A 27692-nucleotide genomic window follows, 5' to 3' on the forward strand; every position below is an offset into this window, starting at 1 on the left:
TGCATGACGTATATGCATGGGTGGAATCCTTAAAATGAACCCCTAACCCCACCCCTCCTCTCCCCCTCTCGCTCTGATTCCGTGATGACGTAGATGGAGGCTGATCCCGGACGTCATTTGCGCAGCTGTGCTGTCGTGAATCGATACTTCGTCTCATGTGCACTGCCTGTCCCTCCTCCTCCTCCTCCTCCTCATCCTCCTCATCCACCCCACGCCCCGCCTTTCCCTTCCACTGTGACGACCCGCTCCTTTCTACCATTAATTTCTTCAGCCGATGTTCCCGTGACTTCGTGGGCTTGTGTTTGGGGTTTACTGTGTGAGCTGTCGACTCTGGCTGCAGCTTGTTTGAACAACATGGGGGTTTAAGGGACGAGGGAGGAAGGGAGACAAGGAGCAAAGCAAAGGGACCTCCGCATCTTTCTCTCCGCATCTCCTCATCCTCCTTGCTGCTGTGGGGCTGGAGAGGACCATGCATCACCTCAGACCATGGCGAGCTCTGCTGCTTCTCACCGTGCTGTGCCAAACAGGGCTCTCGGACAAATACGGTAAGATGCTGCTGCTGCTGCTGCTGATGATGATGATGATGATGATGATGCTGGAACAATCCTTAACCAGAACTCACTGTGACACTCCTGTCCTCGTCTGCCAGGTACATCGTGTATCTAAGTAGTTATTGACTTTATAATCGCGTGCTCCAGCTCAGATTCAGTGTAGTGATTTTATAATGTGCCATAGTTATTTGTCAAAACATTAACTATAATGTAAAATGATTTGTGAGTAAAACATGCATGTTTATTGGGTGGATGATAGTATCAGTACATTAGTACATTGAAGATTTATTTATTTTTTCTGTTATTCTAAATAAAAACAATCATGTGAATGTTTACATGATGAAATGTAAATAGCAGAATCACGATAAGAATTTGATCACAAAATAAGAAGCAATACGTGAGGTTGGACTAAAACAAATTACTTTTTTAAAACTAAAATACTGTAAAATATAGGTTTATAATCTTATAAATGGATTAAAAATAGAGCGATATAATTAAACATGTGTATGCCCTCAACGTGTCACATTTCACTCTCAGCAGTAGAAATGGCAGTGACATTAGCAGCAGTAGCTGTACCGTTAGTCTAACTGACAGTGGCAGCAGAAGCAATTATCATCTCATGTCGACAATTATTTAAGAAAGAGGGACTTTTAGTAGATTTATGCATTACACTGACATAATGTGTAATTGACACCCTGGTGCGACAGGTGAATTGTTACATCCCTTTATACAAATAATATTCCAGCATTTGAAAAAAGAATTTTTCGGTGTGTGAGTGGAGATTTGAAGCTTTGAGAATTCAGTGAGTATTTACACAGAGATTGAGAAGGACTAAATGTTCTCTGCTCAGTTTTCTATCTGATGTAAGTAAATCAATGTAAGTCCTCCACATCTGGATATAATCAGTCCTTTAATCTTTTAAAAGTTTAAAAGCTTTGTTACCTAAGTTTCAAATATTAGGTGCAACTACTTAGAGTGGAGAGGGTTGACTGCATTAGCAAGAGAGAATAAGTCTGTCCAATGATATATTTGTAGGTATTCGATACTACTCCTTCGCTATAGGAGAAACTAAAACTACTCGTTTTCTCTAGAATTACTCAGTAGAAAAGGTAAAAAGATAAAAAAACCTATGTCAATGGCATAAAAAAACAAACAAGGATTGGTGCACAGCATAACGAAAGGCCAATCAGCTAGAGCCTCTGATTTCAGCACCATGGAGAGAAACTAGAAACCGCTGTTGCTTCCTTCCCTCCGTTCATCCAGCCCGGCCTTTGTCACATGCATCCATCCATCTGCTCATCCGATTAGCCGTCCATCCATATGTGCGACGGTGGGCCCTCTCACACACAGCGTGAGGCTCATGCCCGTTGACGTCTCTGCAGCCACTCGTCTCCCTGAGGGACAGGTGTCCTGTTGCTATGGCAAATTTAGATTTGCTTGTTAACGTTTGTTCTCATTTGAACATTTGTGTTTTAGAGAGTCACTGTACACCTATATTATATCTATCTTAAATAAGAATATTAAGTCAACTGTCGGCCGAGGAGGGATGTCAATTTTGTCTGATACACTTATTTCATTTGCCACTTGGGAGTTTGAACGTGCGAGCTCTTGTTTTCTCATCCGAAGCGTAGGAGTCAGACAATCACGCAGGTCAATACACATGCTTGTAGAGCTGTGATCCTCCTCAGTGTTACATTTCACAAACCACAATGGATAAGACATAAAGACAATTTGGTCCGGAAATAAAAGCTTAATTTCAAATGCTAGAAAATGAATGTGTGGAAGTGGCTTTAAGATGTGGTTCTTTGTTTTAGCTCGGTGTTGACTGTCGGCCCAGCATTAGCAAATGCCCTTTCCTGGAAAATCAGTCAATGTTTGATGGCTTGAGCTGACATTTCCACACCGGGTCTTGTGTTGTGCGTGTCAGTCCCTCTGTGAGCCCTTGTGTGCCACAGTTCCTCAGATGCCTCTTGACTGTAAACCAGAACACTAATATCCTTCTGGGTGTTTAAGCTTATTTATTTTTTTGCCAGAGCTTGTGTGAAGGTTCACACAGCCGTCCATAATGCATGTGTGGAAATCCTCAATGTCAGCCAGAACAACATATCCTTTGATGGCGGTTTTATCCAAATAACTTCCCCTGAATTAAACTTCTTCTCTGTTGCACATCGAATGTCAGTGAATCAGAGAAATAAGTGGCATTGCGCGGGTTGTGCACATTGTTTTTCTCTAAAGAAAGAAGAGGTGAGTCACAGTAAACGCTGTAATAGGCACTGCGTCACTTCATGTGAAGGTAAAGAGAGGAAGTGGAGCTCAGTCTTTGTTCGTATTAAGGTAAACATTGAAGTCAAAGATCCATCAGCTCAGCAACTAGTAATTCGCCTACTTTCTTAGGGAAAGCTACACACAGGTTTTATGCCTCATATTTTATATTTATTTGTTTTTCGTCTGTTACATGGAACTCAGGACCAAAAAAATTGATGAGATGTGACATGGGAAAGAAAAACACACGGACGGACAGAGCTACTCATGAATATCGTGCTGTGTTAGGTTCCCATCTATCGCCAAACACCTGCTCCCTTCCACAGGCTCTCAGTCACCAACCTAAAATAAGAAACAGTGGAACAGAAAAACAGGGAAAGGACTGAAAAACACAGCATTTAGTTTCCCTGTTCAGATACAAACATGCAATCAATAAATAACCCATTGTCAATTCAATACATTGTCATAACATAGACATAAATTATAATATAAGTAAATATACCTTTAAGGTTTTGGGATTACAAATGACATTTAAGATGACGGTGCCATTTATCAAAGGCTGATGTGTGATAATCATGGTGCACAGGGTCAAGCTCATTTTGTTATGTTCTCATTTCAGTCCCTCTAAATATGAGTTAAAGCAGGTGTTGCCATGGAAAATTGCCGTGAAGGATTTTACCCCCGAGTACCTGTTAGAAATTTCTTCTTGTCTTTCCGCCTCAGGTTGCCTGTTTGAAAGAAAACTGTGCACGAGGGATCAGTTCTGCTCAGATGGTGAGTACTAGACCCACACACACACACACACACACACACACACACACACACACACACACACACACACACAAACACACACAACCACACACACACACAAACACACACACACACACATACGTAGTCAAACAAATATTTTCAACTTCAGCATAACACTTTTAAGGCGGACTACTTCCTTAACACTTTCTGTACCTCAACAGTTAATTCAATTATTAATTGTGTGACTAACACACACACAGACACACACACACACACACACACCTAACATACACACACACATACACACACACAGACACACACAGACACACACACACACACACACACACACAGGAGAGTTTTTCCTCTCTCAGCCTCATACAGTCTATCTCTCCCCATCACCTGCCCCTTTCCCTTTCCCTCCTCCTTATCAAAGCCCCTCCCCCCCCTGCTCCGCCGTCTTCATGGCAACACTGACATCACGGTGAGGTCGACACCCCCACAGTTGTTGTGCTAATACAGTGATGAGTCACTGACACACACTTACGCACTTCTCTGTGGAAGCCGCTCAGCCATTGGACAGAATACAAACTAGAGTGGCTTGCTTTATGCCCCGTGTGTCTGCAGAAACATGTGATTAGACAGTCTGATTGGCTGTATTGTCTCTCGGCCTGTCTCTTTCTGTGAACAATGTATTCGTCAGACATCAACTCTGATTTTTGTTCGCCACGGATAAAAAAGCAGAATTTGTCCCTGTTTGTATCCTTCTCATTGGTGAAGTGGACACTTTATACAGCAAATAAGCGTCATTTAGTGGATCTTTTCAAATGCAAATTCAGTAGTGCATCAACATCTCACGATAGCATCTAATTAAGTTCAGGATTCCTTTGAATTCTCATTCTTGTGGTGATGGTTTATACAGTCATTGTTCCGACCCTGTGGAATGCCCTTTCTATAGATGTGAGCTATGCCTGACACCTTTAATAAGCAACTTAACAGTCATCTTCAAATGTCAACAACAAAAGAAAAACTTAAAATACCCCCGTACGGCTCCATTGGTGTCTTCCAAGATCCAAAATCGACTCGAAACGATGTCATTTACGTTGTGTTTTCACCTAAACGCAGCGGAGGTGGAGGATCACACCTCCCAACGACAGTCGGACATGCAGGTCTGTGTTGTGTTTTGATTGTGGTACCGTGTGAGGTTGACTCTCGCAGAGTGAACACAGGGCTGGAACAGATTTGTCCACATTTGGGCCAGAACCAGGCCGTGCAGATTATCTCCTCTGTGAGCCCGCAGCCTGCTTCAGTCTGTGAAACGTGTGAACCAGAACAAGGTCAGGCGCTGTCACCTGAGCTGTGTGCCTTTGTGTTGCGCCTTAACCCTTGTTCCCCCAGACTCCATGTTCAGTGTAGTCTCATGACCTCTGCTCATTTTCCCTGCTTCTGCATCCTGAGGTTACATTAACCCTGACTATAGTGTAATTCACATCAATTCCACTACGCCAGGTTTCGGAGGAAGGAAAAAAAGATGTCTCTCGCTTTGCAGCATCAAGTTTTTCACTTTAGAAGTGAAAATAAAAGATCGCCAATAAACCACCATAGCGTTTATCTAAGTCCCCAGGGTGGTTTCTGCCTGGATACTGAACACACCATATAGTTCCCCAGGACTTAAATAACCCACGCATTGTTGCACCAGTGAATCATGTATCTGAGCTGAATGTTTATCACGTTCTCTCGGTACAATGCGTATCCTGCACAAAAATGACATCTGCAGAAATAACCCAAGTCCCAGAAATAGTCCCAATCCAATCAAACCGTGCAGTTTTCTGTTTTCTCTCCAGTCATTTTCATTCCTCCTCCTCCTCCTCCTCCTCCTCCTCCTCCTCCTCCTCCTCTTCTCTCAGGGGATACATTGTACATCACCAGTGTGATACACTGCCAGGACAAAACACCCTGTGTGTAAATCACATCATCAACATCAACTATTTGCAATGTGATTAGGGCTTTTAAAAATCGCCGGGAGGGAAACTGGGAATGCGTCTCTTTCCTGCGAGTTCATTTTGTCTCTGTCTGCTTCTCTAATCTGTGTCCCTTGTCAGACTTGGATAATATGATAACATTTGCCTTATCGCAAACCCAGCCTCCAGTTGGAATGACTCATGCAAAACAGGGCTGGAGGGAAAAACATGTCTCTTTACTGGAGGCAGAAAACAATGCCTTAGTGTTTCAAATCGAACTAGTGGTTATAAAAACCCATTAATCCTCTTTAATCTGTTCACTAACGCAACTCACCAGCTCTCGGTGGCCGGCCGGCTCGTGTGAGACTTATCTGGCGGAATGAAAGGCTGTGGTGACTCATCACTGCACCAGATAATGGTCGGCTCTGCTTTAGTTATATTTTGTTTCACACTGCAGCGTTTTTTGGAGGATGTGAATACGGAGAGTACAGAGTTTAAATCTCAGCCCATTATGTGATATTTAGCTTTTCACAATGTTTATACGTTAGAAATACTCCGATTCCTGGAATTGAATGCTTGCAGAAGAACCTACATTACAGGTAGAGCGCCTCCTCTTATGTGATGCCGAAGCAGAGCACTGAGGAGTGTGAGCGGCGTAATCTCCTGGCTCCTGTTTTCTTTCATAGTGGCTTCTGTAGTTATTAAATTATAATTAATAATTCAGGATTTAGAGTAGAGAAGTGGAAAACTTGTATACATCAATTTAAAGCAACGGACTCACAGTGCAGCTAATTCTGACTGTGTCAAGATACTAATGATGCATTGGCTCGTATGTGGCGGCGGAGTGGAGGCGGAGTCTGGGCTGCAGCTACAGGACGAATATTTCTACTGGAACTGTCAATGTTCGACAATGAGATGTATTTATGATCATGAAAGAAAACAGGGAACAGGAAAATGATTGTGAGGAAAGGCTTTTGATCATTTGCTGCCATTAGGGTGCCTGCAATTTAACAACCATTTCAAAAGGTAACACACACACACACACGCGCACACACAGACACACACTGACGTTGGCATGTCCTTGTTTAAAGGCCTTTGACAGAAAGCGTATATGTGTGTGGACTGCACTTTAATGCTGTGACTCACTCACTCCTGTAGCGTGGGCGACCATAAGTGTTACAGGCTCATAAAGAAACACTTGACAGCGTCACTGAGCCATTTACAGTGTGTCGGTCCACACTGCTGAATACTGTTGTGTGTTTACTGTTCTGTATTATATCTTCCGTCTTTTTAGCTCAGGAAAAACACATGTGTATTTGTCTGTATTCATTGTACCACTGCTTCTTTGCCTGCATGTTGGAAGCTAGAATAAACAATATCAAGATCCTGGAACTGAAGCTGCTAAATGGAATCCAGCCATCATTTAGGGGTCACTTTAAATGAGGCCAAAATAAGAGTGGAAAGTGTTTACAGTGTGTGTGTGTGTGTGTGTGTGTGTGTGTGTGTTTATTCCAGACGGGCTGTTTGGTCAGTGCCACAGCTCTAAACAGGACCAGGTCCAGTACCAGGTGTCAGTCCCTGTTCTGAAGAGGATGCAGGAAGTCCTCAAACAGCTCATGCTCCAAGGTAAGATAAAACAGAATTAGCATATAATAACATTAACTAGTTCAAAGATTTAGACCGAAGAATGAGTTGTGTACAATTACTCGTGAGTTTCTTTTATGTGTCGTTATCTCCGCCAAGGTTGTAGTTTGGGAAGAAGCCACAGAGTTTTAGCGCCAATCCAGATCAGGGGGTGGATCGAGGCATGTTTTATTACTTTCATAAATAAAAAATTGGGAATCTTGTTGAAAAAAAACATCTTTATGGGGTTGATGCTTATAAGTGTGTGCAATTGGCACAGATGAATCCAGACAGAGTGGATTTTAATGTGGTCTCATAAGGAACACCTTGGCAGACGAATGCATTTTCACGTTTATTTGGTCATGTTAACAAGGGCCCGTCGTTCTGACATGAAATCTGAGCGTCTGTGGCTGAGGGATAGAGCGGTCATCTCCCAAACCAAAAGATCGGTGGTTCAATCCTCAGTCTTCCCCATCTGCATGCAGAAGTGTCCTTGGGCAAGATACCGAACCCCTAAATGGCCCCTCAGAGATGTTGAATGCACTAATTGTAAGTCGCTTTGGATGAAAGCGTCCGTCTGATAAAGAAATCCGTGGATTCTTGATGATCTGAGGTAGTCATCCATCAATAATGCAGCTACTTGAAACACAAGCCCTTTTAGGAACCGAATAGATTTTCTCTCTCTTCCTCATACACACACAAACCTAACTCTCTGCCTCTGTGTCTTTGTGTAATTGCTGTGTGTGTGTGTGTGTTTGTATGTCTGTGTGGTCATGTGCATATGCAGGTCTTTCATGGCAGGATGACATCACCCAGTACATTTTATCAAAGGAGCTGAAGCGAGTTCCTCGCACCACCGTCCCCTCGAAGCCAAACTCCTCTTCCTCCACCTTTCATTCACCTCAGTAAGTCGCAGCATACGTCACTCCGTCCTTATCCCTCTGTCCCTCCGCTTCCATCCCAGTCATGCGTCTGATTCTCTCCTGTGTTGCCAGGTCTAAACAGCACGTCCCCAGTCACCACAGATCAGGGTCCACATCTCCGGGTGGCAACTACATGGACTACATGATCGTTGAGCCTCCTCAATCTCAAATGCGCATGGAGACTGCATCCATGGACCCGTACACCTACCACCAGGTTCACCACACTTTGAATCTCACAACAATCAACGCTCACAGCGGTGCGTCACAGTCGAGATCTTTGATGACAAGTAACCGTGTAAAAACCTCTTCCAATCACAGCACAGGTATCAAGACGAGGTGGAGAGATCTCTCATAGGGGCGGGAGTCAACTACGCCCGCCCCTCCTCAAGGTCCCAGGCCAATCAGAGGGAGCGAGAGCGAGAACGAGAGCGAGAGCAGCGTGACAGGCAGCTGCTACAGGAGGCCTTGTCTGTCTACCTGGCGTCTGCACAGCCCACGTATCGCCACCGGGGGGCTGCTGCCATGGCCCCTGCAGGTAGAGGAAGCTTCACAGGAATGACAACACATTACACAACACATTATATATAAATAATTATCTTTAAAATCATAACTTGTCATGCTCTGAGCAGGTCTGCCTTACTATGAGGACTTGGACCTGGAGATACCAGTGGATTATGTGGAGGACTACACCCTAGAGGAGAGACTTGGCACTGCAGGCAGACCGCGAATGCAGAATGAGAAGGTTGCTCAGGACTTCAGCACTGTGCCTGGAAACAACAGTGAGAAAAAAATGAATTTAAACTCATTAATACTTAAAGTAATGTTGCAACGACGGGAATAATATGCAAAAACTAGGCATAATAGTAGAGTTGCATCATTTATTTAAATTTTTAGATGGCTTGCTCCAGAGGATCTCGGGGGTCTTGCAGAGGTACGGAGTCGACCCCAGAGAACTGAGTCAGGAGCAGCTCTACAGGCTTGCGCTGATGCTGCAGCTGCTGCAGGCCCAAGAGAAAGAGGGTACATCTCCTAACACGTTCACAAAGGAACAAGAAGGGAAGAGTGGGAAAGGTAATTATAGTACAACTGAACTGTGTTTAACGAGGGAGTGTTATGGTAATATTGAGGGGGGGCAAATCAGTGATTGTAAGAATAATGTCGCAAGGTCGATAATGAAGTCATAATAATACGAGAATAAAGACGTAATTGAGAAGAAAATAAATTGCAAAAAGGTTTTTACAGCACAAAAAAGTCATAATATTATGTGAATGAAGAATACAAATGTGAAGGTTAGAAGGAACAATTTATTCCATTAAAATCTCTGATTTTCTTTCCCCTTTAAGTAGCACTTATATTCTGTTGTCTCGATATGTCTCATTTATCTTCATCAGATCCAATGGAGAAGGACCTCTTCACCCTCAAGCAGGTACGTCAGCATCTGTTCTGGGCGACGATTTCAAATTCTAATCAGGCACCTTTTCTGTCACCTATAAGTATTTGATCATTTCCCTCCTTAGATGCCGATGGTAAAAACAGACAGTCAAATATCAAACAAGCCGCAGAAGCCTGCTCCTGTTGCCGGGCCGGCCGCTGCCTCTCCTGCTGCCCCCTCCTCTGCCTCGATCCCGGCTACACCTCCAGCCAAGATCCCCAGCCGCCCCTCCTCGGCACCTCAGCCTCCGCAGGTCTCTCCTGCAGCGCCTGGACAAGGCCTGAAGGATCAGGGGCCGCCACTGGTGGAGGGCACGGGAGCCAAGGAGGAGTATGGGTACATCGTCACCAACCAGAGGTCAGCACCCTGGCAACAAACAAAGCTCTAGATTCTTCTGCTTGAACTTGTAAACGGCAATTGGAGAAATCAATGCATACGTCAGACCTGATCTTAACATGGAGGATTTTGATGTTTTCTTTTCTTCCCAGTCCTCTGGGTCTGTATGATGGTGTGAAGCTGTTGGAACTACTGGCTGATAAGATTCACCTGACGACCAGCAGCTTCATCAACATCAGGTAACCCCCCCCGCCCAGCAGCTGCTCTACGATAATCAGAAAAAATCTATATTTGCGTAGATTTGAAGGATCAAACGTGTATGTGTGTGTGTGTGTGTGTGTGTGTGTGTGTGTATGTGTGTGTGTTCCCAGTGTGGTGGGTCCTGTGCTGACGTTCCGTATCCGCCAGAATGAACACAACATGACAGCCGGAGAGGTGGCTGCTAAAGCTGGTGAGGCTCAACAAGAAGACACACACCCACACACACACAAACATAAAGTTAACGGAACTGTTTGTTGTCTCATTATTTTGTCTCCAATCACATTTTTATTTTCCGAGTCAGATTCCATTTCACCAAAGCCTTTTTTTTAAAGATAAAAAAAATCTCACATCCAATAATAAAATGTGTGTTGTTTTCTTCGACCTCCCCCCCGCAGTGTCTGAAAAGAAGTTCCTGGAGTCTGAGACGGGTTTGAAGATCATACAGACCGGCGTGGGCGAGGTACCGGCCGCTCACACACACACAACCTCTGTGGAAAATCTCCTTTGTGACCCATTAGTGGCATACGGAGCAGTTGTCACGGCAACAGAGATATTATCACTCCTCTGTGTTCTTTACCATTTTCCCTTTTAATCCTTCACTGGCTCCAGCGCGACAGATTCGAGTCAAAGCAGATTCCCAACTGCTGTTAACACAATGTAGTCACCACAAATGAGTTTGTGATGTTCCAGGAAATGGACTTGATGATTTATGTAAGAGGAAGAATAGTAAACACGAGAGCTGTGACGCTGGACGCACTTTGTTGCAGCACGTCAACGACAAAGCAGCTTGTCTGTGTTGCGTGTGGGTGTGTGTCTGTGGACGTGAAACCTGCTGTGAACGTCTGCCGCCTGAGGGGAAATGACCAGTCATATAAATCATAAACCTGAAAGGCGATACGCTGTGAGATCCCAGCGTTTCACTTGTTGCTATGGCGTTTTATCTACTGCACACCTCCCCCCCCCCCCACACACAGACACACACACACAGTACTGTGGCTCCCTGAGCCCATGCAGGTGCTATGGCCACCTCATTATTCCCTCGTGAATTCAGGCCCCTGCATGTTACATGTGGGATTAATAACGAAATTAGGACAACACGCACACACACACACACACAGATTACCTTATCTGCAAGAAACAATGTATCAAACTCTGTAAGTTGCAGCTCTTGATTTGAAATTTGAAATTCAGTATGTGCATGTGGAAAAAAACAGGACAGCTTTAATTTAAAATGACACGACTGTAAAGTTGAGCGATATTGGTAGTGGTCTTTTTAATGGCTCCCTGAAGCAGAACCGCCCCGACCATCCAGACCTCTGTCTTTAAACCTGGTCTCCAGCTGCTCATTGAGCACCTTGCTGTCATGTGCACCTGCAGAGGAACTCATTTGTTGTTCAAATTGAAATGAGTGACCTTTGAATTGCAGGGACAGTTTCCCTGAGGAGGCCTGTAACTTGTAAGCGGTTGTCTTTGTGCCCCCCCCCCCCCCCCCCCCATGTGTCTTGCTCTCTTCGTTATGGTCTTTCTTTTTTCCCCCCAGAGGACAGATGCACGGGGTCTCCCTCAGGTAACCAGGGTTTCCCAGGGCTCCAGTGGCACGGTTATCACCCTGGTTTCCATGGCAGTCGTAGGCGGCTTGCTGGTATTGGCCACGGCCGTAGCCTGTCTGAGGCACTACGCTCAGCAGGTGACCAATGGCAAGATCGGCCTGGGGCCAGAGGCAGGAGCAGAAACACACTTCGACTACCAGGTAAGACAACGCCAGGATATTAAGGAGGAAATTCAATTTGATATGTTTATTAAACCTTATTAAAACTAAACAATGTAGATGATGATGTTTAATGGAGCATTTTCTCCATCCCCACTGTCCAATCAGGAGCTATGTCGGCAGCACATGGCCTCCAAGTCCGCCTCGTCCCGCCAGGACTGCATGGGCGGGGCGAGCAGCAGCGTAGCGGGGGCCGTCATAGGCTCGGGCGCCGGCGGCCGCCGCGGCACCGACACGTCTCGCGTCAGCAGCGTCTCCTCCCAGTTCAGCGATGGTCCGCAGCACAGCCCGTCCTCCACCCACAGCTCCACCCCTTCCTGGAGCGAAGAGCCGGCCCAGTCCAACATGGACATCTCCACCGGTCACATGATACTAGTGAGTGAGCAGAGGGTCCTCCTGCTGCCGACCATGGTGTTGGTGAGCAGTGTTTGAATGTCTCGTGTGCCGTGTCCCCCGCAGGCTTATATGGAGGACCACCTGCGTAACAAGGACCGTCTTCAGAAGGAGTGGGAGGCTTTGTGCTCCTACCAGGCCGAACCCAGCTCCATGGCTGTGGCCCAAGGCCCGAGCAACATGGACAAAAACAGACACGCTGCGTCCCTCCCCTGTTAGTGGCTCTGATCCTTCCTAGCATCTGTCCACATGTCATACGTCCTACCGTTCTAAATCACATTCTCAGATTTTGTTTGTACATCATCGTTGGATGTTTACACTAAGGGAAATTGTCCAAAATATCATGATTGTAAACATCCTTATGTTTTCATAACTGACGCAGCATCATTCATTCAGACTGATCCTCACTGATCATCTGTTTTCCCTCTAGATGACCACTCCCGGGTGAAGCTGAAGTCTGAAGTAAACTGCAACAAGCAAGATTACATCAACGCTAGTGCCATCGTAAGAAATGACTCAAACACCCTCATAAAGAATTATTTACATGGTGAATTACCCACGGTGAATAACAATTTACTGAATTTCCCCGGTGTTTGGATTGATAAAGTTTGATCTTATCTTATCTCATAAGCCTCTGGGGGCATTGGCCAATATTTAAGAGTCAAGACACATACACTGTTTACAGTCTGACTAGTTTCTTTTAAGTGTTTTTTCTTACAAAACATTAGGTCCAGACAACATTTTGACTAACCTCTTTTACCAGCTATCTGAATATGAATGCAGATTCATTATTAAAAAGCCGATAACCGATGTGTCATTGTGTTCCCCCTCTTTCGCTCTCCATACAGACTGTTTACCTGCGGGCAACTAAAGCCTGCTCAAATATGATTTGATTGGTTAACCTAGAAATGGAAACGCACCAAAACCCTGTCCCTCGCCTCCTGATTCTCACGTAGAATCTGTTTATTGAGATTGCCCTTAATCCATTATAGAAATTTTAAGAAACAGCTATTGTTGCATACACTTGTTATCTCATTCAGTATAAAATCCTTAAAATCGTGTTTTTCTACCCACCAGTCTGACCACGACCCTCGCCAACCAGCTTATATTGCCACTCAGGGACCTCTGCCCCACACCGTTGCTGATTTCTGGCAGGTCAGTTCTTTCCTTCTTGCTGTCTCGCATCCTTCCAGCTGATTTTTACTTTCTGCTCAGTGATATAATACAAAGAATAAAACAGTGTGGGCCATTTGGCTTTCTGCCCAGCGACCGCCACACGTCACAGATTTCCTTCCCTGTGACAACTGGAGGTACGTGTGGGTGCACGTGCGTCTATACATCCCTGCGTGTGCTCCCTCTCTCTCCAGATGGTGTGGGAGAACGGCTGCACGGTGATCGTGATGATGTCAGCGCTGGTGGAGGATGGGGAGAAGCAGTGCGAGCGATACTGGCCTGACGAGGGCTCAGCGCTCTACCACATCTATGAGGTGAATGTCATGTAGTGACTCACCAGCTTTAACTTTAACATTAAGTGCTTAATGCGTTAGTCACGGCTCTGAAGTCAATCGAAGTCAGATTTTAAGGAAGAGTATAGAACTTTTTATGTGGCTTCTATTTTCTTCAGGAACACTAGAGAATTGAAATAATTAGTCCCAGTGCTCATCTGCACTACACTAACTCTCACTACCAGTTGCTCCTTGTGTGAACTGGTTTGCGTCTGTGAAATCAGAATAAGAACTGGTGGTGAGAGAAACCACTTTGCAGCATGCTGCTAATGGAAGCATCACCGCATAAAATGAAAAAAGGAATCATGATGCATATGTATATACATATACTCATTAACATGCCACTGTATGGTTTGATTGAGAAATGAGAAGATATGAATCGCGTTTTATAGAATTAGAAAAGCAAATGTCAATCCCCCGATCTTTGATGGTTTGTCTCCCTCTGGTGGCAAAGTGAGGCTAGTTAAAAATGTATTCCCTCGTATAATCACAGTGTATTTTCTATTTTTCTAAGAGATTCATGTTGTAAAAAATAGAAAATATTCAATGGCAGACCCAATTTGTGATTTTATATAAAACACTGGGATAATTGTTATGTTATTATCCCTGTCCGTTAGTTTATCAGTAAGATTACGCAAAAACTACTGGACGACCACAAAACCTTGTGAAAGGTGTGACGTGGTGAAGGTTGGGGAAGAACCAATTAACATTTGGCACTACTCAAAAAGAACGGCAAAAATCCACCAACTTTCTTTAACGTTGTGAGATTTACAACATATTTATGTTTCCACATTCAATTTCTCAGAGAATAAATCACGGATATTTGGAGCAGATCCAAATACGAAACTTGATCTTGTGAATTGATGTGTGGGGGGACCGTTGACAAGTGAGGCTTTTTTTCAACCCCTATTTTTAACGTTACCCTTTCACTTCGCCCCCCCCCCCCCCCCTCTCTTCCTCAGGTGAACCTGGTGTCGGAGCACATCTGGTGTAAGGACTTCCTGGTGCGCAGCTTCTACCTGAAGAACGTCCAGACTCAGGAGACCAGGACCTTGACCCAGTTCCACCTGCTGAGCTGGCCGGCCAATGGCATCCCCACCTCCACACGGCCGCTGCTGGACTTCCGCAGGTAGGAGGCAGCTACACACACACACACACACACACACACACACACACACACACACACGTACATGCACGCAGACTATCCTCGCATCGTGCTGTTGATTTCAGCTGTTGCCACAATCAGGTAAACAGGTGGACAGGATTTAGCGGGTGAAACGTCACAGGGACTCAGCCGTGAGATCTGTGGCTTTGAATCCTCCTGATCATCTTCATCGCCTCCATCTTTGCCTTTAATTCCACACCTTATCCTTCATCTTCCACCCCCCCCCCCTCTCTGTCTCTCTCTCTCTCTCTCTCTCTCTCTCTCTCTCCCTCTCTCCTGGTGTGCAGGTCGATAGGTTTGTACTTGAACATCTCCCAGTGTCATTTTTGTGGTTTGCAGCTAGTACTCTGGCTCCAGTTGCATAGTCACAAAAATGAGCATTGGCAGGTGTGACTGGCTACTGCAAGAGAGACAGTGAATCTGTGGCTTTCTCTTCTCTCACTCGTTCCTGTTCTCCCACCTCGCTGTCCTTTCGCGGCCTCTTGCAGTTTCCATTTTTTTTCTGTCCTCTCCCTCATCGGACATTCACGTACGTCTTTCCATTCCTCGTCCTTTCCACCCGGTCCAACAACATCTTTGTCTTATTGCATTTCATTTCACCCACCGTTACTGGGAGCGGCACAAGAGATGTTTTATCCTTTGCTGTAGTGTATGCATTGAGTGTCGCTCTGTTTCTCTACTTTCCCTTGTGCTCTTTCTTTTTTAGGAAGGTGAACAAATGCTACAGAGGTCGCTCCTGCCCAATCATCGTTCACTGCAGGTAAAAGAATAGAATCTGGGGGAAGAACTTGCAGGAGTTTGACATGTTAATATAAGGTTAATCTCTTTGGACGATCCCGTGTGCTTTGACATGTTTTTTCCTCATGTGTCTCTGTCACACAGCGATGGCATCAGCAGGACTGGCACGTACATCCTCATTGACATGGTGCTGAACCGCATGGCCAAAGGTGAGAGGCTCATTCAAACACACACACTGTTTCCACCACATGTAACCTAGTGGCTCAACTTTTAGAGGCAGAGCACATAGATTATCCGACATGAACAAATGTGTGTATTTAGGCAGGTCAGCATTTTGGGGTGAGGGGGGAATTATGTCATGTTATCTGCTCTGGAAAGTGAGAGCTTTAGGCAAAATGTAGATTAAGAATTCTTATCGTGGGACATTTTAATGATTCGTTTTCTGTAAACGCACGTGTGATCTATTACATAAACACTTAAAGGAATTAAAGGGTTAGCTGGAAAACCTTTGAACCTCTTCTTGTTTTTTAAAATATAATTTCCTCCACCAAAGATGTCACGTTAGTGTGTGCGTTTGCTTATTAGTTAATTATATTAATGGAATTTTGTGGCGGCGTGGGGAACAACGAAGAAGCCATTTCTTTTGGGAGCGGCATTTTTAGATATGTTTGTTTAACTTTCTTTGCCAATTTGGTGCAAATACAAATCCAAATCGTCATCAAGTGAGTTTAAATGCGGTTTCATTTTTGGGACAATAGGTGAGTTGCATCTTGTAGTAGATTTGTGGAGTTTCCGTGTTTACTTATAATTCCAATATTTTCAAATCAAATACAGAGGAAAGACAATCCTAAACTTCTTTTAGGAAATGTTCTTGGTGACGAATGGAGCGAAGGGTCTTTTTTTCTGTAGCAGCCTAATGGTGGTAGGACATGTCAAACACTGTCGTGACGCTGTTGCTGTTGTTTTCACCAGGAGTGAAGGAGATTGACATCGCAGCCACACTGGAGCACATCAGAGACCAGAGAGCTGGCTTGGTCCACACCAAGGTACCGACTGTGTGTGTGTGTGTGTGCGTGTGTGTGTGCGTGCGTGTGTGTGTGTCCAGCATTTTCCTGTTCCCTTGTGCACAGACTCTTTTCTCAAACCGTCTCTCTACCCTGTTCCCTGTTCCCTCTCCCTACTTCCCTCTTCCCTCTTCCCTCTTCCCTCTTCCCTCTTCCCTGTTCCCTGTTCCCTCTTCCCTCTTCCCTCTTCTCGCTCCTCCTCAGGACCAGTTTGAGTTTGCACTGACAGCAGTAGCAGAGGAGGTGAACGCCATCTTGAAAGCGCTGCCACAGTGAGCGGCGAGGACGCACTGAGGACACATGCAGACAGAGAGGACAGAAAACGCACTCCTAAGGACCCACTGGTGCAGCCCCGCCATGTGGCCATCACTGTAAATAAGAATTTGGTCCACCACACTTGTTTTCAGCATGCAGTATTTTACCATCTACTCACTGTCTGGGGTTTTTAAAACTTTTGGAACTTGATTTTACGAGAAGTACACTAAATGACGCCGATGCACATATGGAGAGAGTTGTCAACATTAAGGCACAAATTTGAGTCTTTTATATCAACATTTTCAACAATTGAGGCCGTTACATGTGAAGTCCAAAGAGTAAGGACGTGAAGATACTGCGCTGGTGTGAATCCTGAATCCACAGTGCAGAACAGGGGCCTATTTGTTGTGTAGTCACACAATCAGAGGGGATGTCATTCATCTCTGTATGATTGTAACAACACAATATTAAACATCGCTGACCTGCTTGATCCCGTCTTTACCTCATGATTACCTCGAATAAACAGATTCATGGCCTCCAGCACCGAGGGTTTGCTTTAGCCGTTCCGCTGAATGTTTCAAATTCATCAGACTCATGTTAAAATAATGTTTAATCCCTTAAAAACACAGCTCTTACCGATGCACACCAAGGTTTCTTCTCTCCGCTGAACTCTCTGAGCGTATATTGTTACATGTGCACCGGAACACTGTATGCTACCGTCTAAGTGTGTGTTGATTCCCAGCAGGTTTTCATTTTGAGAGGCACCTCTTAGCTTTTGACGACATGATTGTTTGACACTGTACTCGAAGTCCACCACACACACACACACAAACACACACACACACACACACATACATACACTAAGTAATATGTTTCGGCATTTTATTGTCTTGCTCAGTGTGAGTCCTTGTGATTAATGTAAATAATTCATCCTGATGATTGTGTATCTTTCATGTAGCAGACAGATGGAAAATATCTATAAAAATGTATTTTTGACTGGAAATTAATAAATTTGTGATGTGACGCAGCAGAACTAAAAGGCTTGAGTGCTCTTCTTTAGAAATGTACGTTACAGTAGGTTTAATAAAAGCTGTGGTGAACATTTAAAAAAGATATAACTCAACTTGTATTCGATAGCCACATTTCATATCAGTCCTTATATGTAGTTTATTGGACAGTTGCCGCTTGTAAAACTGGTAAATAATTCTACTTCAGTATTCTCAAGAGGATTTTTTTAATGTAAAAATGTACTTCTTCTGTGAAATTTTATTCTCAATTAATATTAATATTAACCGTGAAGTTTAATGAAGATAAACTACCACAGACTGATTTGGTTCAATAAGCAGGAAATGGTTTATTTGTCAAGCAGAGACAATTGTTTTTAACAGTAGTCCTTTCATACCTAAAGAAGCGTAATGCATTCACAAAGAGGTTTGTCTTATTTTTCTGAAATAAGTTCATCTTTATTAATATAATAATAAATGTTTCATGAAAACATGAGTTGTAGTTCCAAGATAATGAACTCTAAATATTAGAAAAACAGGGCAAAAGATATGTTTCCTAAAATGAACAATTATTATATATAATTATATACTGTCTGCTTTCCAAGAACAAAATAAATTAAATACAGTGGGATATCAGCATTTAATGCAGAGATGATCAAAACTATTTCCTCAAACTTCAAAATGCTAAGTTTCTATTCTTTTGCTCAACACACACTGACACGCACTCACACACATTATTAAAGTATAAATAAAAATTGTCATCTTTTTTTTTAAGTGTCATTCAGCAGGTAGGACCCATGGTGGGCTGAGAGGGAGAAGTGCATCATGGGGGAACTGACCTTTGACCTGTAAGAGCAGATTCACATGTTGCACTTCATCAGTGATGTAAATAAACATCTTATGTGAATCAGGTGAAACACAGAGATGTGGGGGGAATATGAACAACTTTCAGGAAGCTACAGTTTCACACTGGTTCTTTACCTGTGTTAGGGCACAGAGCAGCACGAGCCAATCAGGTTAGCCTGTGAAAGCCTCGAAGTCTGCATCTGAAACAGGAAGTAGGAAGTGTTAGACAAAAGCACTGATTTTTGCTGAAGTCCTGATTAGATTTGACAAGATATTGAAGCTTTGGAAATCCAGGGAGAAAAGAACAAATTGCTTCAGATGAGAAATGGGCAGGTTTGTGATTATGCTACATCCATGGGCAGGGCTTGAGAGGGCAAATGATTGAAACACTTGTTTAGATTAGTGATATTTAATGTAAGCAGAATTGAACTACTATGTTTTATCATATGTTTTCCATTTAAATGGCTCATTTATGTATACTGTGTTATGGAGGTCCATATAACCAGGGGAATCAGCTCGGTATAAAACAGTAAATGTTTTGTCATTTTGTGTTATACATTAGTCGCTGGTGTAAAGCGTGCATTCTTTGTAAAGTAGTGAAAAAAGTGTGGCTGTTACTGACATATTTAGAAAAAAAAAATCAAATATCCCGACTTTTGGCTCAATCTTTATTTGTAATTTCTCTTATTAACAAATTGAAAATAAAGTAAACAACAATAAAACTTCAACGTAGCACAAAGATTACATTTTAATATATTCCTATATAAGAAAACCCATTTGCCTTGTACCTCTTCCTATTTCCCTCTCCACATGTCATCATAAAGCAAGGATACACATGATTCACAGATTAGTCAGAACAATCTGAATTCTGATGATATAAACTCACAGCTGTGTTTAAGTTTAGTCAGGGATGATAAATTCATCCTTAAAAGTGAAAGCAAAAACCCATGCAGGCATTCGTGAAAAATATCAAACACACACACCACCACACACACACAGCTATGGAGTTCATTTACAGTAATACTTGGATGTTGAGTTCCAGCACAAAGAAGAAGTCAGGCGATAACCCAACAGAGCAGTAGCTACAGCTAAAGCAGTTCTTAACAAAAAACTGTTGACAATGTTCATTCATTTAGAAAAACAGTGCCGGATTTATCAATTGAAATGGAACAGTATATTCATGATTAGTTTTTTTAGAATGAGCCCTTGATTTCTACACAGGCAGCAAATCCTCTTGCACAGAGTCCGCCATGTTGCACTGCTTTTTTTCTACAGTAGCCCAGGGCGGACAAACCAACCACCGGCTCTAGAGAGGGCCTTTAATGGTTTTATGTTACCTACGGGTCATTGGGTTCTCTTTGATAATATACAGGGGAGCCGGTTTAAGGAGGTTATAACCTCATATGCAACCTCACCACTAGGTGCCACTAAATCCAAGTCTGTCATTTTGGTGGATTTACCAGGAATGACTTCCTTTCTCAGGTTAAGGCCTAAATGTCATTATGACAAATCAGTTTGTGTCAAAGGAAGGTTTAGGAGTTGTCCTGGAGGATGGCAGTCCAAAATGTACACAGCTCAACCGGAGCAGATAGAGTTTCAGTATTCTTCTCAGGAGCACTTAATCCTAGACATTAGACTAGAATTTTTTTTTACTTGTGCACATCTTTAACAGTAACATGTCATTACTCTTCATCCACATTTCTTCCCCAAAACACCCGGAAACACTGATGCAGAGTTTTGCCATGTTCCTCTGTGGGAGGACATATTGGCTTGAATCTACTTATACAAAAAAACATGCTCTTTGTTGAGTGAAGTGTATTTACTTTGCTTAAAATACATTTTCATTTTCTGGCAACGTTTGCAGTGATAATCTAAGCATTGTTAACAGATGGTTACGTTGGTATCACAGGTTCACCCTACATATCCCATATAGGGGCAGCTGACGATTATTAATCTTTAAGACACATCATCCTGTGGTGGCCATGCACTGATTAACCACAGTGGGCTTTATAAGCACCACTAATGGAAAGATAGTCTTGACACGATAGAGAACAAGTAGTTCAAATGATTAAAGGCACCAAAGAGATACAAATATTACGTTTTGCCATAATTTGACATAATGACGTACACATTCCACATTGTGTTATGCCTTCATAAAGTGCTGCAAACTACAATCTGACCAAATGTAGTGATGATATAATACTCAAATATAATGATTCAAGAGCTCCTCCCTATTTTTTCTAACTATACAAAAAATATAAAAGCTAGCCTACCTGTTAAGGTTGTACCTATTGCACTGACCAAGTATTTGATTTTGGCAAAGTGTGTGAGTTTGTGCGTCACCTAAAATGTACCATATTGTAAAAAGTGACATTTCTTCATGTCTATTTTGAGCATAAAGCAGAATGTAGGTCTTGTATAAATACTTGTATGAAAATACAGATTTTTCATGGAGAAAATTTTGAAACTATGCCCCAAAATTTGACTTCAGGAGTTAACATCATCTATATATAATATTACATCTCTATTAAATTCTTAGTGTTCCTCTAAAGATTATTTAACTTTTTAATCCTTTTAATGCAACTTTTCACCATCATTACTTTCAGCTTGCTGGTGAAATGTTCCCCTTTTGTCCAACATTTTATGTCACTGGTGATAACCGGCAGCTGGAGTCAGAACTGGAGTCAGTAAAGGATACATGGACCACGTTGGCACTAGCAGATGACCAGGGGTTTGGATAACTCCTCACTCAAGTATGTTAATATCTGACTTGAAGCTCTGACTGACCATGGCAATTTGATTCTACCTGTTAATTTGACCATGCTACATGGGTTTGCTACTACAGCTTGGTAAAGAAGATTTTTGGTGCGTGAAAACCACAAATATACGTCCCTAGCATCATAACATTGGATCTAACACTTGGTGAAGTGTTTTATGGTCAGATAAAGATCAGTTGAAGGCTGACAATCAACAGAGAAAGTTCTGTGTCCTACTTTCAATTTCTATCAGTTGGGAGTGCCTCAGTTCTGATACACTCCTTGCCGAAGTGTCTGATTGAGTAAAATCATAACCCAAACCCTATTATTCCCACTCATTTCTCATGGCAATATGTAAATAATTGGCTAATTGACGTATTTCAGTAACAATCCTCTGTGTTGCTTAACAAACTATTAAACCTTTGCTTTGTTTAGGCACACTATATGGAATTGTCTTGGTTGAATATTAACAAAAGAAAAGAAACAGCAGTAAACCAATGGCCCTTTCAGAGCCGACTCACACTGTTTCCTTCAGAGGTGACTAGAGGTCATCAGCCACTGCCGCGAATTTAGATTCTGGCAATCACATCGTATTAGAGTATGGCTGTAGGCGGAACACTGAGATAAGTATAAAGAAACCCAAACACATATGCACTGCTTTAGCACAAAATACAGCCACACTTTTTTTTCTTTTTCACATTGCCGTCACTATTTTTTGGGGCAGGTTCATGTGCTTCTTCACTGCACTGGCTGAGCGGCGTAGTTTCGGCAGTTGAGGGGGATTCAGGAGAGGATACTGGTTCCCCGGTTTCCTTTCCCTCCCGTACCCATCTATCTTCAAATACTGTGCCTACTTTAACCTGCCCATCCTCATCTTTCTCCTTTGTCACAACCTTTACATTACTGGACACGTGTACCTTTTTTGTCTTAAAAACTCCACCCCCGCCCCCAGCACCTGATATGAAGTCAGAAGGAGCCGCTCTTTGCTTTGCTTCCAATTCTGACAGGCTGTATGCCAACGCCATCTGCAGGTCTTCATCGTCTTCCTCGAGCTCGGTAGCTCCCACAGTCCCTGCTAAATTGTAGAAAGGGGCAGAGCTGAATGACCGATGTGTGGCCTCTGGCTGACGGCTAGGACAGGGTCTGTCGGACATGGCAGGCGATCTGTTTGGGAGCTTTGCCTTCTGAGGGGAGGGATGGGACTTTCCCTGTCGTCGGCTTAGCTCTAAAGCAAAAGCTATTTCATCTTTCATGCCTGGGAACAACACACACAACAATACAGATGTGTATGAGTTGTGCTGAAGTAGCATTATATGCACAGACATACAGAAATACACAACTAAGAGGGGTAACATAATGTAGTGCTTACTAGCAATACTACTTTGCTTACTAATAATACTACTTTCTACTAATAATATAGGTGCTGTATTTGTACAGTGTAATTTCCATTTGTGCTCAAATTTCCCAATCACCAATGTCAGCATATGTGGTCTTACCATTAATTAGGACACTCTTTAACACCCCATCCTCCTCAATTTCTACTCTCTCCTGCCCATTTTCCTTTATCCTGTAAGGAAGACAAATACACAGGTACACAGTGGCAGTGAAATACCTCTATCTTTTCTTTTGTGTGTGGGTCATGGTGTCTAGCACTTGCTCTTATCAACCATAAACACATATTCCATCCTGTCAAAGTCACCTAAATTGTTTATTACCAGTATAGGTTTGTAGAAAACCCTAACTCCTGATGTCTGTTGTTCATAAATATAGAACAGTCGGTCAAATAAAATTCTAAAGTTTTGTAAAGTCAATATAATTTATTTAAAATGTTATAAAAGTGATGGAAAATATGTATACAAATGGCAAGTTTAAAAGCTTGTTTGAAAAGTACAATATTGGTGTTTATAGGAAAGACATTACATACTTCTTGGTTGTGGTGCTCTTGCCATTTATGATGCGAGTGGAGGTAGAGACTGATCTGAAGTTGCTCATCCCTCCACCCATGCTGTCCATCCCATCCAGGCCCCCCAACGAAGAGGAGAACGAGGTGAAATCAACTGGAGAAGGACAGAGGATCAGCAAAGAGAAACAAGGGAGGACACTGATTCATTTGACTGTCATTGCGGAAAGTATATTTACCTTTGGTTGAAGGGAAAGAGAAGAATCGACCGGGGCCGAGACGAGAGGATGAGCTTCCAAACGATGAGAAGTCATCTGAATGAGAGAAACTTGTCTGTTAGTGAACATGTGATATTTCTTCAATTATTTATTATTTTATTCAAACATTAGTCAAGCAGTGGGATATATTCTCTTTCGAGAAATGTAGTGTAATTTTGAATGACAGGTGATGATATTCTGTAGTTAAACTGTAATTTGCTTACAATCTCTTCTAACTACTCTTATTTTACTCATTTATGTAACCCTTCCACTCTGACCATTCAGACACGAAGCATCAGTTAACAGCAAAGTTACCTGTTCCATTACGTTATATTATTTTGTTATAAATATACAAATGTGACATATATTGTAAACTGCATGAGAAAACAATAAATATCATTTTAATTTTCACAGAATATATCACCCCACCTACTGTAAACAGTAGGAAATTAAATTGAGTAGAATGAATAGAATTTTAGTCATCAAACCTGGAAGAATAAGTGCTAATAGAGACCTGTATATTGTGTATGACTTACCAAAAAAAGCAAAAGGATCCTGGCCAGCAAAGAATTCTCGGAATACCTCATCTGGGCTACGGAATGTGTGGGTGAATGGGAAATCTGACGAAAAGTCCGAGCTGGAGGGACCTGAGAGATGGAGTTGTTGTGGTCAGGTGGATGAAGAAGGAAGAGAAACAGTGGAGGGAGAAGATTGGATTGAGGAGCAAGATGAGGGAATAGTGAGGAGAGGAAAGAGAAGGATAAGAGGAGAAAAAAGAAGAATGAGAAAAACAAAGAGTAAACAAACTATAAATGTTTTGCCTTTGAGTTGTAAGAAACGTTAATGGATGCAACAATATCCCAGAACCACAACAACAGGTTTTTGTTTACCTGTGTGTCCCATTCTGTTGTTTCCAAATCCGTCATACTCAGCACGTTTACTCTCTGCGACAACGGAAAGAAGTCCAGTTAAATGATAGAACCAAAACCCAATTGATTCATACAAATAGAAACAACCGACACACGCATTAAATTAACTAACATGTTCTATATTTACATTAAGACTTAGATTTATTACTCACTGCAATAATACAGATTAACCGCTCAGCCAACATCCCAGAATTGTGACTCTCTCTCTCACACACACAAACACACGCACACACGCACAAACATACAAACGCATACACAACTTACTGTCAGACAGAACTTCATAGGCCTCAGCAACTTCTTTGAACTTCTTCTCTGCTTCCTCCTTGTTGTCTGGATTTTTGTCAGGATGCCATTTCAGAGCCTGTTTTCTGTACCTACAGTCAACACAAACAGAGACATAGCTACTAAATCATATCCAAGTAAACAAATACAGTGATATGCACTAAACATTCTCGAAACCTCTAATTATGGTTATAAGCTGGTTTAGTTACAATAAATAATGAGGTGATGTATTTTTGACAGCTTTTGAAGAATCCACAATTGTAAAAGCTTGAAGGTTACACTGCAATTTTATTCTCAGAATAATTTCTGTGTTGTATTATAAAAGTTGTGTCATGCTTTCTTTATATTGACTATCTAAATTAAATATTGTTTATTGTGTGTGTGTCAATGACTCCTTGTGCATCCTCCAGCAACTCTCATGTACTCACGCCTTCTTGATGTCTTCCTGAGAGGCTGTTTTGGACACTCCCAGGACATCATAGTAATCCACCATGTTGCCTCCTATCACTCCTCAGCCCTCTCTGAAATCAAAATATAACAGTTTTCCTTTTGAGTAACACATTGAACAAGCTCCGACCTTACATACATATTCTGTTAAGGATGCCAGTGTCTGTCTGTAGCCGTGCACTGGCAAAACCCCGTCACATTGACAACTCTGTCACGGTTGGCTTTGCTGCATTTGTGAGATTAGGAAAACTTTTCTAACATCTCGTTAAATGACATCCTGCACTTCTCAGCGTACTGACCCAACCCCGAGCAAAGAGCTGGGAGATTACCGGAAAACACCTGGGAACCTGGAGACATTTGCATCTGTGTGAATGTCTTCTGCTGCCTTAAGTTGACTAGACAGGAACTGCTCTGTTTGCTAATTAATTATTTTATTTTAAAACTTGCTGAGTTAACTTGACTAAATTTTATTCTCAAGCATTATTTTTTTTGAGAGTCATCATGAGTCATCCTGTATCCTGAAAGCTAGAGGTAAAGACCTGTTGACTGACATACTGATTTAGGCTAAACCAAAACAGAAATCCAAGTTTCAAATGTAATGATGATTAATCATAACTTTCAACTTTTAATTTTAACAAATATGTTTGACATAGAGGTTTACTTGTGACTTATCTGAGACCCTTAAAACAAAAGATTAACAACAACACATCTTCCCATTCTGTCTGTAAGCTTTATTTTGAACTATTGTTGTATTTACATTTGATGTATTGTCAGATGTCTGTGCCTCTGAACTCCTTTTAACGTTTGATAATACTTTACCTATGTCTGTGTTAATATATGATGTATTGTAAGGTGTCTCTGGCTCTGTATCTTATTACAACCTGAGTTTGCTTTAGAATTTTGTTTGTTTACATAACATGAATTGAGGTTTGTACCTTTGAATGGATTTTAACATTTGGTTTCACTTTGATTATCTTGTGTTTCTATATGCTGCGCTGTCCTTGGATGGTAAGAAGGAGGAAGGCATGATTTAGAGTATGGCAATAGTTATTATGATTATATATAATGAGACAATTAGATTTCTTATTGGATAATGAGATGTTTCCTGTTCATTTGATAAAAGATACAAATTAAATATTGATGGACTATCTTTATCCTCCACAGTAAATCAGCAACAGATGAGCACTCATAGATGAATTATCTTATCAAGGACAGACAGACATATAGACAGACAGACAGACAGACAGACAGACAGATAGATACTTAAATAGATACTTAAATAGATAGACAGAAAGACAGACTGACGACACTTTGTGAAAGTGAAAGTACCAAGCACCCTGGATGACAGCATCTACCATCACCACGCTGGTAACCCTCCCACCAGTGTCCCCAGTGGGCAGCCACAGGTTCGGGGAGTTGAAACTATTCGTCCCTCCCCGTGCTGCCCCGTGGACCAGACGTGCTCTCACACGCCCGTTAGTGCGGTGTTATTTCTGGCTTCACGGAATCTGACAACTGCCTCGGTCCTTGTCAGCGGGCCCACGCGGACCTAGTGGCTCCATCCACAGGGCGGGGACGGGACAGGTGCAGGCTGTACTCACGTTAAAGGCAACACGGCTGTTCTCTCGCTGTGACTGGTCCTAATGAAGGTGAAGTTCAGTGTGGCGGCTGGTGTGCGTGCCGTGCCGTGTCGTGTCGTGTTGTTTGCGGAGCTGCTATGGACGTACCGTGTGTTAGCAGTGAGGAGTTCGGCCGCGGGACCAGCTGGGTCGGAGGGACGCTGAGCTAGCGGCTCCTCTGGGATTCACTCCCCGCGTCTGTCCTCGGTGACGAGCAGTAAACACACACACACACACAAACACACACTCCTCCTTTTGTCGCCTCCTCCCTGACACCAGCCGCTGTGAGTCTCTGTGGCCTCCGCGCCCCCCCAACGGTGCCCCCGCCGGGGTGTAGCCGACCGGGCCACTCCGCCCTGTTAACCCCCACTCCTCCGAGTTCTGCTCTTTAGCAGCTGCACGTCCTGCTCACCATCCGTCTAGCGGGGCGGAGGAGGGGGGGCGAAAATAGAGCCAATTTCTAGAACATGTCTGGTGACGTCACAAGTCCCCGCCCCGCTCCGCCCCCCCCAACCTTTGCTTTGAGATCGATAAGTAACGATATTTATATCTTCAGGCTTCAGTGGCTTCTTGGTTTCACTTTCAAAATGAGAGTTGTTAACGGATGATTACATTTGAACTGAACTGAATTGACCTTCTGCAAAAAGCCTTGGCAGAAAGGTATTTTG

The 27692-nt window shown here is 42.9% G+C and overlaps 2 protein-coding genes across 5 annotated transcripts; one reads left to right on the plus strand and one right to left on the minus strand.

The window, feature by feature from the left end:
* The first annotated feature begins 221 nt into the window (after window positions 1-221).
* On the plus strand, window positions 222-18153 carry ptprna (protein tyrosine phosphatase receptor type Na). Of its 2 annotated transcripts, XM_062402384.1 has the most exons (24): window positions 222-545; window positions 3537-3587; window positions 7037-7147; window positions 7932-8049; window positions 8140-8281; window positions 8386-8602; window positions 8697-8846; window positions 8962-9138; window positions 9459-9493; window positions 9585-9856; window positions 9988-10074; window positions 10207-10286; window positions 10492-10556; window positions 11637-11846; window positions 11973-12239; window positions 12324-12471; window positions 12688-12761; window positions 13335-13412; window positions 13625-13744; window positions 14725-14891; window positions 15634-15687; window positions 15810-15874; window positions 16638-16711; window positions 16934-18153. In XM_062402384.1, exons 1-24 carry the CDS (start codon window positions 470-472, stop codon window positions 17003-17005), a joined length of 2910 nt encoding a protein of 969 aa, XP_062258368.1. In that variant the 5' UTR covers window positions 222-469; the 3' UTR covers window positions 17006-18153. The 2 variants fall into 2 exon arrangements, with proteins under 2 accessions (XP_062258368.1, XP_062258367.1); XM_062402383.1 differs by lacking the exon at window positions 222-545 and having other exon boundaries at window positions 3370-3587.
* On the minus strand, window positions 9074-27445 carry dnajb2 (DnaJ heat shock protein family (Hsp40) member B2). Of its 3 annotated transcripts, none has more exons than XM_062402388.1 (11): window positions 27133-27440; window positions 25387-25479; window positions 24941-25050; window positions 24638-24691; window positions 24284-24394; window positions 23730-23804; window positions 23515-23647; window positions 23087-23157; window positions 22546-22845; window positions 18970-19034; window positions 9074-9096 (listed from the first exon to the last, which is right to left on the minus strand). In XM_062402388.1, the coding sequence occupies exons 2-10, from the start codon at window positions 25449-25451 to the stop codon at window positions 19006-19008; spliced, it is 948 nt and encodes a 315-aa protein (XP_062258372.1). In that variant the 5' UTR covers window positions 25452-25479; window positions 27133-27440; the 3' UTR covers window positions 9074-9096; window positions 18970-19005. The 3 variants fall into 3 exon arrangements, with proteins under 3 accessions (XP_062258372.1, XP_062258371.1, XP_062258369.1); XM_062402387.1 differs by lacking the exon at window positions 9074-9096 and adding an exon at window positions 18356-18834; XM_062402385.1 differs by lacking the exons at window positions 9074-9096; window positions 18970-19034 and having other exon boundaries at window positions 19484-22845; window positions 27133-27445.
* Window positions 27446-27692: the final 247 nt, after the last annotated feature.

Source organism: Platichthys flesus, chromosome 13 (assembly GCF_949316205.1).
Source record: "Platichthys flesus chromosome 13, fPlaFle2.1, whole genome shotgun sequence".
Taxonomy (NCBI): domain Eukaryota; kingdom Metazoa; phylum Chordata; class Actinopteri; order Pleuronectiformes; family Pleuronectidae; genus Platichthys; species Platichthys flesus.